A 16,981-nucleotide genomic window follows, 5' to 3' on the forward strand; every position below is an offset into this window, starting at 1 on the left:
CGCAGGGGTCTGGAATGTAACCTAAGCCCCTTGCCTGTACCTGATGAAAAGGGTGCAACATTAGAACCTGTCTAGCTTCAATGGGCAGGGTTTAACAGGACAGCTGCCTCAGTGTTGAGGGACCTAGTCCATGCTACTATCCTTATAAGGCGGTACATCTGCTCCCATCTATCCCAGCCAGCATGGTCCAATAGTCAGGGTTGATGGGAGTTGCAGGACACAATGTTGGCTATGCACTGGAGAAAGATGAAGGCAAGAATTGACATTGTAATGATGCAGATAGCCTTTCCACAGTGTTGGGCTTGTCATTGGAGAGCTGGGAGGTGGAGATATTCTGTTCTCCTCCCAATGCAGCAAAATGTCATGGGGCCAGCACTACAGAAAGGCCCGTGGCTTTTTCAAGGCTACTCTGAAGAACTCCAGAAAACATTTCCCCAAGTGCTTTCCCAAGGGAATAAACCCATCAGTAATCATCCTGGAGCAGGGTGCATAAATATTTAACTCCAGATTCATTTAAAAAATCATGTATACTTTGTGTTCACAGTCAATTTTTTTCCTCTCAGCATTTCTTCAGCTTGTGAAATAAAAGATTCACAACCAATACACCCAAGCCATCTGCCAGGTGTTATGCTTTAAGACAAGGAGATTTAGGTTGGCTACAGCACTGCGACACCTGGATAAATAGTTCTTACATTGCTGGAAGGGGAAATTGAAAATTAGTCCTAGAGGACCCGTTTACCGTGGTACTATCTTCCTTTGCATTTGGCCTCTGCAGGTGGCAATCTTTCACAATATGACCCCAATTTTCTCTTTGGTATCCAAAGTCTCCTGCTGCTGGGAACATATTGAAGTACCATAACCTGCATAGCTATAGCACATAATTTTGCTGTTTCTATGCTCTCATGAACTAGAGCCTTAAACTGGGAAACATTTGTGCTGAGCACTTATGCACATGTTTAGGGGGTTTATCAGTGTTATTGTTCTCCTCATTTGTTTCTCCCCAGGTTTATTACCATTGCATTGTTGCATGCCAAATTTTATGGCATTCTGAGGCAGCAATATGATCTCCACAAAAAAGTGAGTGCAACATTTGTGCCAAATGAAATTTCACAGCTGTAAAATCTTATTGAATAGGTTCTCCACACACACACACACACACACACACACACACACACACAGACCCCAAAATCTTTCTGCTTTCATGTGGCCTTACACTGTCACTATTTAAAATATCGCAGCAAACCAATATCAAAAGCCTGTCTGAGAGACTTCATTTGGGTTTCTTTTAGGAGAGAGGAGCTGAATGCTTTTAAAAGCAACCAATGAGGAACCATGCACTTTTAAAAGCAAACATTGATTTTTCTGGTGTGGTGTAGTGGTTAAGAGCGGTAGTCTCATAATCTGGGAAACCGGGTTCGCGTCTCCGCTCCTCCACATGCAGCTGCTGGGTGACCTTGGGCTAGTCACACTTCTCTGAAGTCTCTCAGCCCCACTCACCTCACAGAGTGTTTGTTGTGGGGGAGGAAGGGAAAGGAGAATGTTAGCCGCTTTGAGACTCCTTAAAGGGAGTGAAAGGCGGGATATAAAATCCAAACTCTTCTTCTTCTTCTTCTTCTACTTAGGTTTCCCTGCAACAGTAAAGACGAGGCAGTTATCTTTCTATATGTTTACAAAGAATGTAGTCCCAGGTGACTTGTAAAACTGCCTTTATTTCTGTACAGAAGCACACTGGGATGTTAGGGAAGTTGAAAGGGTTTGTTTGCTTGTTTAAAGGACACTCATCCATTACTTTCGTGTGAGAGAAAGAACTTCTGTATCCCACGTGCTGTATCCCATAATCAGGGTCATTCAGGGCATTTTTCTACCTGAGTCAGTCAAGATGGTGCCTCCCTTTCAGGTACAGAATTTTAGCACTGGCAACAGGACTGTTAGAATTCCTGCTCCGTGATTGCAGTGATGGGATTGTTGTCTTTCACAAGACGGTATATGTTGTTACTCCACAGAGTGGGAAGTGATGGAGACAGTATGTCTGTGTTACTGTGTTCCATGAAGTGGGACTATTGTCCTTTGTTCTTTTGCCTTTTACTGTCTGATGCTAGAGAGAGAGGGAGCCATGTTGCAGTGCTCCGTGTGTGTTTATATGTAAATAAAGTAGATTAGCCAAAATGCTGAGATCTATCACGAAAGCTGTGAAGACTCTGTGGATCTCTTAAGTGTGCCGGTGTCTGTTGGCATCGGTCGCTGTGATGTTGGGGCTCCCAAACGATCAACCAGGAGGGAGAGAACATTCCAGTCGGGCATGTGTCTCTGCCAGGGTCATACTTGAGAGTAGGACAAGCTCCTGACAAGGACAGCATCCCTCACCACATCTGAAGGCAGATGTATAGCTTTGGGGTTGTGGGACAGACTGTGTGGCACACAACTCTTGCCCTCACTACCATTCCTTCTCCACCTCCCTCTAGTATCTGCCACTTGGAGCACCTGCCTCACTCTGCCCACTGTAGGGCACAACTATCATAAAAGTAGCATGAAAGGTAGACAGTAGCACACGGTTTACTAGCATCGGATGCCAGTTCAATCCCTGGCATCACCATGGAATGGAAGATTGATAAAGTCTTCAGGCCTTGGAGAACTGTTCCAGTCAGAAAAGTTAATTCTGGTCAGGTCAGCCCATTGATTTGACTGGGTGTAAGGCAACTTCATACATTCATGATGTACGTGCATTGCATGACAGTCAATTTTTAGGCATTGGTTTGTAAAACAGGTGCAGAACCCTTGCGGCTAGCATTCTGTACATTCTCTTGCATTGTTGTTGTTAAGTTGTTAGTTTTATTACTCACTGTCTAACCTGAAGGTTCCCAGCGCAGTAAACAAATGCAGCATATCAATAACATGTAGAAATTAGAAAACCAGAAACATTATGAAACAAATTCAGCAGTGAAAAGATGACTCTTTATATCGGCTGTCTTCACAGGTTTGAAGAAAAAGAGACATCTTAGTTTGATGTCTAAAAATATTGTGGGAAACAGATGTACAGTATCTCCAGAAGCCCTATGTGGGTCAGCTGTCAATTCTCACAAATCTAACCCTACTCCTCAAAATCTTGTTTAAATATGGTGCTGAAAAGTGAGTCATTGTCAAATAATAATAGTCCTTGTGAAAAGATAAGGCAGGAAAGAGATTGAAACATAAGTTTTCTCCCTTCCAGATAATAAGATGCCTCTTTTTACCAACCATAGAGAAGGAAATGTTGGCAGATGGAGGGGAGCCGTCAGTGGGAGGTCATGTCGTAGGCCATGTAAGATAAGCAGTGGGCCAGAAGCAGCCCAGGAGGTGCAGATTGAACACTTCTGAAATAGTGATGGGGGGCATGTTCCTTGGAGACTCTGCATAATGACTGGAGAATGTGCACATTGCCTACAGAATGAGCAAAACACAGCCAAGATATACCTGTTCCCAAAGCCTTTGGGGGATTATCCATATTTGCTAGCTAATGTAGTTCATAGATACACATTCCCCAAGAGCTGTTGGAGATTATGTTTACCGGCCAAGAAATATGCACAGTTCCCTATCCAAGGACAGATTATGTGCACATTTTCCATGAGGCCTGGTGAATATGCACAATGGCCAGATGTTAGGCACACTAACCACTCAACTCACATATAATCCCTAACATGCACTCACATTGAGAAACTAGTCCCCACAAATGAGTATAGTTTGGCAGCCATGCACATCCTGAAGTAACCTCACAAGGATATATGCTGTGTGAAGTAGCCTTTGGAATTTCCTAGTTCACTCTGTCATGTAAGTACATACTCAGGGACTGTAAAAAATATTCAAGTGAACAACAGTGTATTATGTGAGCCAGACCCCCAACTCATTTTCAAAGCCCTTTAAATTAAATGCAGACTCTTGTAGAGTTTCATGGTACACCAGAGCCGTTCCACCACAGGGAACAATTTGATGCAAAGAGATCAGTTCATGAAATTAATAGAACACTAATTCACTTATAAACTTCATCACACCTCTTTCAGACTGTCAAAAGTAGACAAACAGGTGTCTGCTCTGCATAATTTGTGGAATAGCCCTAGGCAGATGACTTCTTGTTAGATGTTTTAAAATCCTCCATAAGGAGTCTTATGACAGACACATTTTACCAGACTAAGAAATCATACATATTCATGAGAAAGGGAATTTCAATTTTAGTGTTAAAAAATGGCTGTCTGCCTTCATCACCTTTTAGTCCTGCTTAGACCAATCTGACAGCTAATTAATTACCTGAGCCATAAATGCACCTCCAATTTCAGCATACTAGGTGAAATTTATCAGCTAGAGTGATTAATACATTGCATGTTGAAATCCCTAATGGATGAAGGAGCCATCTATATTAGAAGGGCCTATGGATTGCAAATTGTATTTTTGATATGATTACTCCAGAACCAGGGGCATCTTCTGATCTCATGACTGGTTTATTCTGGAAGCATTCCAGAACCTCAAAGGAACCAATCTAAACTTACAAGTTTGATATGAGAATCAGGTCTTTTTTGCTCTGACTTTAATAAGTATAGACAATTTACAGTGTTATTTTAAACTATTGATTTTTTAACAAAATATTAGCTTGGTTATTCTGTTCATACAGAATGCAACATGAATTTTTGTATTTTGTGTGTGCATGTGAACATGGGTGTGTGGGAGTTATCAGCATTGATTTGAATGAAGAAAATAATTACATAAACACAGGGGTGGGCAAACTGTTCTAGCCAGTGGAACAGATCATTATTTCCTCACCCCTTGGTGAGCTAAACTTTGACAGGTGGGTAGAGAAACTCATCTGTCAGTTGCCTGATGTCATTGTGTGGTCAGGTGATGCTATGCGTTGAAATCCCTATTGTCAGAACTACAAGACACAGTGCTGGGCTGCTTGGAAGCCCTTTGAAAACAGCTTTACATCTTGTTTGAGAAGGAGGAAGCAGTGTCCACCCTACATAAGTAGAACCAGATCTGTTTGAAAGCATCTACTTAGTAGATTCTACTACAAAGTGTTTTCCTTGGTCATTCAAGCTGTTAATTCAGTCCAAATCTGTCTCAGCAGCATGTTCCCCAAAGTGAGCTGTCCTAGTTCTCCACACCCATACAAAGTTTGCCAACCAGTCATTACATACTGTACTGTTTTGGCTCCTTTTCCTTTTTATCTGGCAGGTAACTTGCACTGGGATCTAAAAAGCCAGTAAATTTCAGAGCCCTCCCAAAATATGCTAACCCCAACACAAGGTTTATAAGACTCTTCTCATTTCCCAACAGATTCCACCCTGGTCATCCATGAACCCTACTTTATCACTGAGAAACCAAGCTCTATTTCTGCTTGCACTGTGGCCTGCTACATTCTTGCAGGCTTTGCCCTTTGATCTATCTTGGCTTCACAACCTGGTTCTGCTCCAGAGAGGACAATTTTTAAATCAAAGTTTAGGAAGCTTGGCCATAGTAGAAATACTGCAGACTGATATGGCTTCATAGAATCTATATTATATTAGGTATATGCTTGGAAAATTGTCACTACCTTTTATAAATGAAGTTGAGAGTGCAGATAACCATAGTGGCAGTGGGAAGTTTCTAGTCTGTAGATAAACAATAATCTCATGGAGTAAATCCACCTAACTAAAAACTTCCTGCTAACACATAAGTTCATTTAAACCACATGACGGCAATGTTTGTCTTGCAATCTAGATAACACTTACTTGTAACTCTTTGTCTGAGTTAACTCCACTCCTAAAAGCTGAGACATTTTTATTGTTCTCTCCAGACAAATTGTCAGCTACTTATCTCTCATTTTATCTCTGTTCATCCTGTAAATAGTTCCTGCATGTATAAAGCCTTTGAACTCCAGTAACTGTAAGTGATTGTTCCAATCTAATTCACCCAACCTGCTGTTGGTTTGCAAGCCCCCTCCATAGAGGCTGGCCCCTCTCACTGTCCTCGGAGCTTGCTTACCGGTAACCTCCTCTGGCTGATATCCAGACAGACCAGGGAGATTTTGATAGGCGACATTTCCCCAAGAGTGGGTAAAATGCACAACCCCTCTCTCCTGCTTCCGCAGGGGAAAGAAAATAAGTCAGAAATCTATTTACATGATGTTTATTTCTGACATTACAGCACTAGAGAAAAACACGTCCTTTCAGTTCAGTTCTTCTAGCAAGTCTGACAAACTTCCTGAACATGCGCAAATGGAAGGTTTCAGATTACACTCTTCACAGAGACTTATCCAGCCTGTGAAGGTCCTGGGAAATTCTTCTTTCCCACAGATAGGCGCATCATGTGATGTCAACAAACTGGCTTTCTGCAGCGGTGATGTTTCCATATACTGACACCTGCAAGGTTTGCTAACACGAAAAAGGTGTGAATCTAATCCCTACCTATGCTTAGTTTACTACAAAGCTCATAACTTTCAAGAAAAACTACTTTCACTTGGAGCTTGAAAAAGAGGCTTGAAAATCTAAAAGATCAGTAGTGTAACCACCTGCTATGTCAAGGATAGGAAGCATCAAGCCAGGGGCCAAATGCAGGCCTCTTTGTTCTGTTCCCATACCCTTTGCAACCCCTATGCTGTGCCCTCCTTGAGCACTTTTGCTGGCTAGAATATGTTCTTTATTTATGATACCATCTCTTGCTTGCCCTGACAAAGGATGGAGTGATATGAGGCACAGAATGTAGGACATCTGGTTCTTCAGTGGCCTACTGTGTTGTACATCCATACAAAGGTTTGCCTCTTGCATGTGAACCTAGAAAGTTTCACATGCAGAAATACCACCCTTTGGTTGAAAATGGGTTCTCCACCCATTTTTAAACAAAATTGTATGGGTAAATCTCAACCCACTACACTAGGAGTGAGAAGAAGAGACTAGCAAATCTAACATCAGAAGAACCAGAGCTTTTTTCAGGGGGTACTCAAGAATATGCAGTACCTACACCTCTTTGTTATTGTTAAAAAGTGGCACTTACTGTAACACCTTCATGGTGAGTACTGGCACCTATTTGTCTAGAAAAAAGGCACTGAGAAGAAAGTGCAACCATCCTCTGTGAACATGACTATGTACAGCATCAGGCTTGAAATGTACCAGTAGTTTATAAACCAACATCTATTTTGTTCCCACTTGGACAACTCTATTATATTTTTTAATCATGTAACTTAGCATGCTAGTACAATCCCTCTTTCACTTAAGAGCAAATCAGTATGTCTGACACTGGACATGCAGTATTACCATGTGTTAAACAGCAAATGTAGTGGAAATAGCTTCTCATCATTTTCTTGTCCCTACAGAGAATATCACCTTTTGTTTAATTACAAAGCACTGATTTGACAGTCAGATGGTGCAAATGATACTCTGACATTCCTATGGAAACTTCAGAGAGGCTATTTGCATGCCTTGTTATTTTGTACAGTAATAGCTGCAATCATCATAACTACTATCATTTGTTTATCAAATGTCCCCTGGGTGCCATCATTAGTCACTGGTAAAACTTAGTGAGCTACACCGAAGACATAGCAATCAGCATAGCATTACTTTGCAGTTCAATTGCCCTTAAAAAAACCTACACCTCTTGTAGGCCAAGAGGTGTGTGTTAAACGCTTGCAGTGTAAAAACTCCCACAAATGGAAATGCTAAATTCTGTGTTTGAAGAAAAAATATGCAAATGCCATAATTGCTACCTATTATCATCCTCAGATGCAGATGGAAATGCATTATGGTTTGCAGTACAAGAATATTTTGTTTTTGGTAATGAATTGCCTATTTATAGTTGCAGATAGCTGTCTCCCCGTTTACATACATTCAGTATGTGTGCGACTGTGTATATGGGCATCACTCCAAACCCAGAAGTAACCCAGAAACATCACTGAAATATAATTAAAAGGGCTTTTTCAATGGGTTTCAGTTATACGTGATTTCACTGACATGTGCGCTGCCTTGGAATGTGAGCTCAGTGGGGGGCTTCCTGTGTAGTGAAAGGATTTTGAATCGTTATTGTGGATTTGGATGAAACAGAGAAAAGTGATGATAGGCTTGACAATATAAAGTCATTGTGGGGTGCTCCAGGACCCTGTAGAATTGTTGTTTTCCCCCTCAACCTCCTACACTTGCACCTTTTGAATTTTCACTGTTAAATTACCCACGAAAATGTAGCTGTTGTCAACATGTTAAATAGGTGTTTAATATTTCCATTTCTGGCAACTCGTTTGCTCTTGTGTGTGCGAGTGTCTTATTTTGCTAGAAAACAAAAAAAATACATTAACACTGTATATCATCAGAGATATACAGTCTGAAGCAACTTTGGGTAAAAATAACAGGGTTAAATGAAATCATATTCTTGAAACCCAACACAAAAAAGAACATATATTTCTAAATCTCTAAAAAGAGTAACCATTTTTTGTCCCATGTTTGTGTAAAGAGACAAGCCACATACATGCTTTATGTACCCAGTTTGTAAAACGTCTCATTTTGAAGAGAACAGAATCAGCTCAGTAACCAAGATAATATGTGGATTAACTTAGCATTCAGAAAATCCTACCCTTGCAAATGCTATTTCTCAAGCTGCAGGAGCTAGAATGAAGCGTGGGCCCCTCTCTACAGATCTCTGCCAGTGTGTAGGAGTACCACAGAGGCCCTGTTTTGACCCAAATAGGCAGCCCCCCAAACAGGCCATGGTGGGGTCACTAGCTAATTGCCAGATGCCCTCATAAATATATGGAGACAGGCATCTCTCCCCACCCACCCACAATTACCCAGGAAGGGGTGCTATTTTATCATATACCTCCATTTACAGACAATGTTGTATAAAATGCTTTTTACCTACTCCAAACAACTAGAAGCAGTCCCACATTTTTAACAGTTTAAAACTGCTAAAAGCATGAAGATTTCACAAGGATTTTTCCTCCACCAAAACTACCGCATGGACATTGGATAGAAGAGACTTGCCAGTCCATTTATGTGAATGGGACATGAACAGGATTCATCACTAGTGAGAAGCGTTTACTTGCAGAGCCATAAAAAGCTTGGCTTTTTGCTACTTCGTTCCAACTACAGAATCCCAATTTAAGAAAGATTTGGATTGTAGAAAAGCAAGGATTTGTGGTTCATCATTGCCGACTGGAAATTCATCTTCCAAATCTAGTAATATGGTCATGCCATAACAGTGTAAACCAAAGCTGTGGAGGAACATTAATTGTTCCAGGAACTAATCTCCCAAACAAGTGCTGTTGAAATTAAATCAGTTTACTTTAAAGAAATAGGGCGGTATCCACTGTTAGTCAGAGTAAATCTATGGAAATCAGTGTGCTTAAGTAAATTCAAGTATTTATTTAAGTATTAAATATTCAAGAAAATATTTAATTAAATGGCTTCCTCAGAGTATGACAGTTGGATTTCACCCTAATGTTTTAACCTCCCATTATATGTTCTGCCATTCATGTGAGAAAACAAAGGGCAAAGTTTTATGAAATGGACAGCTGGACGATAAAACATAAATTCAGAATTATGACAGATTGGAATTAGAAAAATCTGGATGAAAGATTCCCTCCCTGCCTCCCCCCAGTACATGTCACACAAGTGAATATTTTCTTTCCAATCTCTTTTTTCTGCTGCCTCAGGTATCGAGATGAAAACAAGTTCTAAACAGTTCTAAAACATATGGAATGAACATGACAGGGTTGTCTAGGCATGGAGGTGAGCCTGTAGTCTCCATCTGGTACTGCAAAACCAAGTGCAACAGAAACTGCATGTTGTTGTTGTTTTTTAAAAAAACCAGCCTTATGCTATTTCATGTAGACAGTGATAGGTCTTTCCCTTGGGATGTGCCTTGTGCTAAGTAGATGTACAACGTGTAAAACAGAAACAAGCACCAAGATGTCACTGAAAGCGATGACTGGTTGGTTGGTTGGTTTGTGTTTGTTTTTTTAAAAAAAATCTTCATACCACATTCACTATCCCTTGTTATTCCCCGATATTAAACTTGTAGTACCAATTAATTTAAGCATTATTTCTTCCTATTCAGAAATGCAGAAACAATGACAGAAAGAACAAAAGCAAGCAGAATTCTTGCCCTCTTTTCTGTCTGCTTCTCTCTTTCTAACTAATATATTGAGAGGATGAAGTGAATGGGCCTGAGATGCGTGTATTCAGACTGGACCTATATACTCACAGGCTATTGTACATATGGTGATGCACTGCAATATTGTAAAAGAAATGGGGGGAAATGTCTTGTCCTGGAATTAAGTTAGAGTGAAAAGAAATGCAAGCACACGGTAGAAGTGAATAAAATTACAGTGGTACCTCGGGTTACATACGCTTCAGGTTACATACGCTTCAGGTTACACACTCCACTAACCCAGAAATAGTTCTTCAGGTTAAGAACTTTGCTTCAGGATGAGAACAGAAATCGTGCAGCAGTGGCACAGCGGCAGCAGGAGGCCCCATTAGCTAAAGTGGTGCTTCAGGTTAAGAACAGTTTCTGGTTAAGAATGGGCCTCCAGAACAAATTAAGTTCTTAACCTGAGGTACCACTGTATACATGATGTAGAGAAGGAGGATAAATAAAAGTTTTTCTGTCATAACACTGGAACTCGTGGGCACCCAATGAAACTGCATGTTGGAAGATTCAGGGCAGAAGAAAAAAAGCATTTCTTCACACAGCACATAGTTAAACTAAGGAATTGACTCTTACCAACCTTGATGGCTATACTCTGCCTCCTTTGATGGTTGGCCACTCTGAAAACAGGATGCTGGGCTAAATGGGCCACTGGCCTGATCTAACTGGCTATTCTTATGCAGATCGGTGTTTGTAGGTAGAGCGTGTAAAGAAAACACATGTTTAAGCTAAGGGTTATGTACCCGGAGCTAGAACTATGAAGAGAGAGTGAAGATACGAAAGGGCATTATTGTGGAGATTTCAAGCAAGTTCATAGAAGCATAGAACGTTGGAAGGGATCCTAAGGGTCATCTTCTCCAACCCTCTGCCATGCAGGTATCTCAGCTAAAGTATCCATGGCAGGTGGCCAGCCAATCTTTGCTTGAAAACCTCCAAGGAAGGAGAGTCCACCCACTTCCGAGGGAGTCAATTCCACTGTTGACCAGCTCTTACCATCAGAAAGTTCTTCCTGATGTTTGGTCAAAATCTCCTTTCTTGTCACTTGAAGCCATTGGTTCAGGTCCTACCCTCCGAATTTGGAGAAAACAAGATTGCTCCATCTTCCATGTGACATCTCTTGAGATATTGGAAGGTGGCTATCGTATCTCCTCTCAGTTTCCTATTTTCCCAGCTAAACATACCCAGCTCCTTCAAGCGTTCCTCATAAGGCTTGGTTTCCAGACACTTGATCATCTTGGTTGCCTTCCTTGTTCCAGCTTGTCAATATCCTTCTTAAGTGGTTGTTTTGCTATGTGATATTAGACCTTTCTCAGATAACTAACAGTGTAGTCTGTTCAGAAGTCGGTCCTGTGGAATGCAATGCCTCTCCTCAGTGCCTGATTAAGTAAGAGATGTAGGTAGATGGTGAAATCTTCAACAGTACATGACAAACCACTAGTTGTGTAAAGAGTATGTATTATAGGACAAAAACAGCTGTTACCTCTTCTTCCATCACGGGGCCATTTACTAACAGTTGCTTTATGACGATCCAGACATTCTATTGCCTTGTGAATATTTTTATGATTGAAATTTGAGTTTATTTTTAAATGGCCTTGTGAAGATTTGTTTCATTAAAAGAAATAATGATGATGAAAATAACCATTCCTTTTGATTCGACTCAGTAGTAAAGCCCCATAATAAAAACACAAGTCATTTCAGCTACCCACTTCTCGCTAGCAGAGAGACACAGAACATCTCAATTGATACAGAAAAAACTATGAAATCATCTATTGAATGATGCTTCTTTTAAAAGTGTTAGTACAAAAAGTAATTTGTTCTTAGAGGGAGGCAATTGTCAAGTGTGACCCTGCAGTAACGTATTTACAGCCCAATTGTCTTTCTCTTTATAGGCTTTTATGGTGAAAGAGTGGTAGTCGCTAAATAAAATATGATGTCCAAACTGTGGCATTTCATAGTACAACCCCACAAGGACCTGATCCATAAGTCATTAGAGGATGCAACAGCCCCTTAGCCATTAAAATTGTCTATTTGGTGCCATATGTGCTGTTCGAAGTTTTCTAGTTAATATCGCTGCACTTTAAAGGCTATTTGCAGCATTTTAAGGTAATTTTGTGTCATTTGCATGGAGAACATGAGATTGTGGCACACATGGAAATTCAAACTGAAATATTTTATGTAAAGTAAATGATCAAACCTAGGTACCTTTGCATTCAAATGATATCCTGAGGGTGTTCTTGTTGCTAATGTACTTTAGCAAAGTTTGATGTGTTCTTGATTTCAGGTTGATGTAACTTTTTTTGGGGGGGGCAGATTGAAATTCTGAATTGTTGCTGCTCCTGAACAAATGTGTTGATCAGAACAAAGCTGTCCACGGGATGTTGCACGTTTCTGAATATTGTGAAACATCTCTCAGCCCAAAACTGTATCAAACATTTTTTAAAAAAGAAGTGTATTTTCCCCCCCAAATGTGCATTTTGAGGGAATATAAGTTTTAAAATGCATATTTAAATATGTATTTAGTGAGAAATTTTATCTGGATTTTAAAAAAAGGAATGCGTATTAATGTGGAAAGTAGGATGAAATGGATTTATGAGGAAACACATGTGAAAACCTCCTTGGAAGATGATAAACTCACCTTCAGTGGAGGTTTTTAAACAGAGGTTGGATGGCCATCTGTCCAGGGATGCTTCAGTTGAGATTCCTGCACTGCAGGGGGCTGGACTAGATGACCAGCTCTACAATTATATGCTCCTTTGCAAGAGACAGAGGAAGAAATGGGCTGGCTCATCCATCCATCCCTAGCCATCTTTCCCTAGCCAGGTGTACATTTCATGCACAACAGAAGCAGGTTTTGAAAGACAAAAGGAAGACTTCTTTGCATAGTGCCTTGTTGACAAATGGATTTTGCTGCTACAAAATGTAGGGATGGAACTTCTTCAGTTGAGGATTAGGCATGGAGGATAAGTCTAGCAATTGCTACAAGTCATGATGTCTACACTCTGCAGAGCAACACTAGGAGAGGGCTATTGCTCTCTCTTCTCACTTGTGAGCTTTCCATGGGCAGCTCATTGGTCACTGGGAAACAGGACATCCAGCAGAATTGTTTTAATGATGCACAGTAGTGGTGAAGAGGCAAGGAAGACATTTCTATAAAGGAGCCTTTTAGGTCCTTTGTCAGTGTGGAGTTTCAGATCTGATACCCACTGAGAGCTGCCATGGACTCAAACTAAAATACAAATTGTCTGCTAGCTTTGGCTACCAATTTCAGGGAAGGTCCTCTGTAAGTTACCCTTTTCATGAAATTTGGCACAGGGAAGAGTAAGCTCCCATACTGTTGCAAGCTGAATGGCAGGCTGCCCTTTAATCTCAGCACACCCTCTGAATAATTATGGGGCAACATTTAATCTGCAATTAAAGCATTAGTTGATTAAGCTACTAAATAAATTGATTGAGGCTTGCGAGGCTTCTTAAAGGCTCTGTAACATGAATTAGCAATTCTTCATCCTTTCCACTGTACACATGTACAGGTGGGTCACCCATTCAGGCACTTAACTCTCAGCATATAAGTAGATTTATCCTATTTGATGGGAGTAATTGTCCAAGAAGCTAAAATCATGCTTTAGTGCCTGACTGGTTTACTAGACCTAGAGCAATCAGTCTTTTTTAGAAATGAGAGGAACCTTTGAGTCTGAATAGCATGAAAATAAGGGGATTTTATTCTTGACTTACACTAGAGAGTACCTGAGAAGAATGGTAATTTCCCTCTTTTTCAGTCAACATTTTTTAAAAAACCTAGGCCTTAACTAGGAGGACCAAGGGACGTGGGTGGCGCTGTGGTCTAAACCACAGAGCCTAGGGCTTGCCAATCAGAAGGTCGGCGGTTTGAATCCCCATGACGGGGTGAGCTCCTGTTGCTCAGTCCCTGCGCCTGCCAACCTAGCGGTTCGAAAGCACATCAAAGTGCAAATAGATAAACAGGTACCACTCCGGCAGGAAGGTAAACGGCATTTCTGTGCACTGCTCTGGTTCACCAGAAGCGGTGTTGTCATGCTGGCTACATGACCCGGAAGCTGTCTGCAGAAAACACCGGCTCCCTTGGCCAGTAAAGCGAGATGAGCGCCGCAACCCCAGAGTCATCCACGACTGGACCTAACAGTCAGGGGTCCCTTTACCTTTAGGAGGACCAAGTTTCAAATCCCTACTAAGCTATAAAGCCGTTGGACAGCCATTATCTCTCAGGCAGGGACAGTAGAAGTAGGGACGCAGGAATATCACTGCCACTCCCTGGGATAGTGCAGGGCTTGTTCAGGATGGCGGCAAGTTTGAGAATTCACAGATGCACCAGCAGAAGCAGTGGATTGGCTCCTCTGATGCCCTACACAGTACTGACCTCACCACTACCCTGCTCTACCTCTTTCATCATTCAAATAAGTGACATGAAAACTGATGTTTAAAGGCCAGCTCTGCCCCTCTGCTGCTTCATCATACCAGCGCTCCTGTACTTAGCCTAACATGCTACTTGGGTAGTTGCCTGAAATCCTTGGAGGAAGAATCCCCCATCCTAGTGGGATGTCCGTCCTAGTAAAAATGCATAAGAAGATAATGTTGGTATCTTTGTGTTGGGAGGAAGAGCAGCTAGCTACATCCCTGATAAGAAAAATGGAAAAGTATGCTTGAAACATACATTCGCACAACCCATGTAAGTGGAACCGGGATGAGTTGTGGTGAGGATCTTAAGGTACCAGTGGTGTTGGCTGTAGTGTAGACTTTACAAAGAAACTCTGCCTAAGTTTTTGTTCGTTGGAGCTTAGTCAGACAATACCTGGGATTGTTGTTGTTTAGTCGTGTCCGACTCTTCGTTATCCCATGGACCAGAGCACGCCAGGCACTCCTGTCTTCCACTGCCTCCCACAGTTTGGTCAAGTAATACCTGGGATTACAGAACTTCAAAGCCTAGGGGTTTCTTTGAATTGTGCTCTGTGGACTAGCTAGGATACTTCCCCCTTCAGCAGGGGTCAGCAAACTTTTCCACCAGTGGGCTGGATCGCCCACGCACGGGAGCACGAGAGAGAGCGCACACGCGTACGCATGCACACACGCCCGCCGCTCTTTCCCCACTGGCTTTCGGAGCCATGGTGGGGGCGGAGGCGACATCTGCAGCTTCCTATTGGCTGCAGGAGCTTCCTCAGGCAGTATCCGGCCCGCAGGCTGTAGTTTGCCAACCCCTGCCCTTGAGTGTTAAAATCAGTTTTAAGAACTTTGCACAGCTAAGCTATGGTTAGTGTCCAGGACACTAATAGATTAATTTTTTTAAGGCAGTTGAAAACTCCTGGAAAAATAGAGGTGTGGTTTGACAAGAACAAAACTGGAAGCAAAACCGAAAAGACTGAGCCAATGTTGCAAACTGGGAGAGAAGTCTCCCAAACAAGATGTATTTTTCCAAAAAGCTTGCCAAGGAAGCTCATAAATATTGAGTTGGTTCTGGGAAATTTGCCTGTTATATTCCAGCACCCAGGACTCAGCATGCAGTCCCCTTGTTGGACTGAGATGACTTACACAACTCCATGTCTTCATCTTTATTCCAGGAGACAATAAGCTCTGTCAGAAATAGTTCAGTGAAGGGAATTATGTACATGATCATATTTTATGATGAAAAACACCAATTTTGTAGACTTACCTGAGAGTTAAGTTCTGTTTGATATAATGAGATTTACATTGTGTTTATACATAAGATCATATGAGATTTCTAACCTAGAAATATTTGGTTTTACTGCAAAAGTATTTGCAAACTTGACAGAGCCTTGTTTATTTGGTTTTCATACGGTGTGAAAATGTGGGTAGGGATCATCCACCGAAGCTGAATGACAAGAAGATTGAGGGCAGACAATGGAAGTATTTCTTCACTCAGTGCATAGTTAAACCATGAAATTCACTAGCACAAGACTGAGTGATGTATGCCATCTTGGATAGCTTTAACAGCAATTTAGATAAATTCATGGGAGAAAAGGCCACTAATGGTTACTAGTTCTGCTGGCTATATACTGCTTCCAATATCAAAGGTAGGAAAAGAGCTACTGGAAAACCCAAATGGTAAGAGTAAGCACTGATGTCCTGCTTATTGGCTTCCTACAGTTACTGTGGGAACAGAATGATGGAGCAGCAGCACTTTTTCTATGGTGAACCGCTACTGCAAAATTCAGAGCAAGGAAAACAAACTATCTTGTAGTCCACCCTGTTTCAAGTTATTTCAGAGGCACCTCCTTTTTAAGGTGCTGTTGTCCATTTCTCAATCGTTATTCAACAGTGTCCTCGTGTGTTCTTTCTCCTAGGTCTACATACAAACCACCACACTTACAATATCCATGAATTTAAGTGCTTCAGTGGCCCTGGGGATGCTTTATATGCCGAAAGTGTACATCATCATCTTCCACCCTGAACTAAACGTCCAGAAGCGGAAGCGCAGCTTTAAGGCAGTAGTGACAGCAGCAACCATGTCGTCGCGACTGTCACACAAAACTAGCGACAGACCAAATGGGGAAGCAAAAACAGAACTCTGTGAAAATGTAGACCCAAACAGTAAGTAATCTCAAACTTGTTGCTTTCTCTGCCGGTGCTATGCTAGGGGTCCTGTTGAGAAGTGCCTTCATAAGTTCTGGTCTCCTATTTTGAAGATTATACACAGATATCTAAAGGTATCTCATCTCTGTGGGAAGCTCTTTTTATGACATTTATTCTTTCTCCATTGCTCTTTGGCTCTTCCCACTGAGAGCGACCCTCTGCGCTACTCTTGAAAACCACAAGCATTTATTCCTCCTTGCCTCACCTTCTCTTTTAGGAATAGGCT

The 16,981-nt window shown here is 41.5% G+C and overlaps 1 protein-coding gene across 2 annotated transcripts in view; it reads left to right on the forward strand.

Annotated features, from left to right (window-relative positions):
- The window catches only part of GRM7 (glutamate metabotropic receptor 7), a 461,862-nt gene that overhangs the window by 411,401 nt on the left and 33,480 nt on the right, over positions 1 to 16,981 (forward strand). For both annotated transcript variants that reach the window (XM_081184049.1, XM_081184050.1), the window contains exon 9: positions 16,467 to 16,713. In XM_081184049.1, the coding sequence (XP_081040175.1) occupies positions 16,467 to 16,713 (247 nt within the window). The remainder of the gene's footprint in view (positions 1 to 16,466; positions 16,714 to 16,981) is intronic.

The sequence above is a fragment of the Podarcis bocagei genome, assembly GCF_964188305.1.
Source record: "Podarcis bocagei genome assembly, chromosome: 2".
Classification (NCBI taxonomy): Eukaryota; Metazoa; Chordata; class Lepidosauria; order Squamata; family Lacertidae; genus Podarcis; species Podarcis bocagei.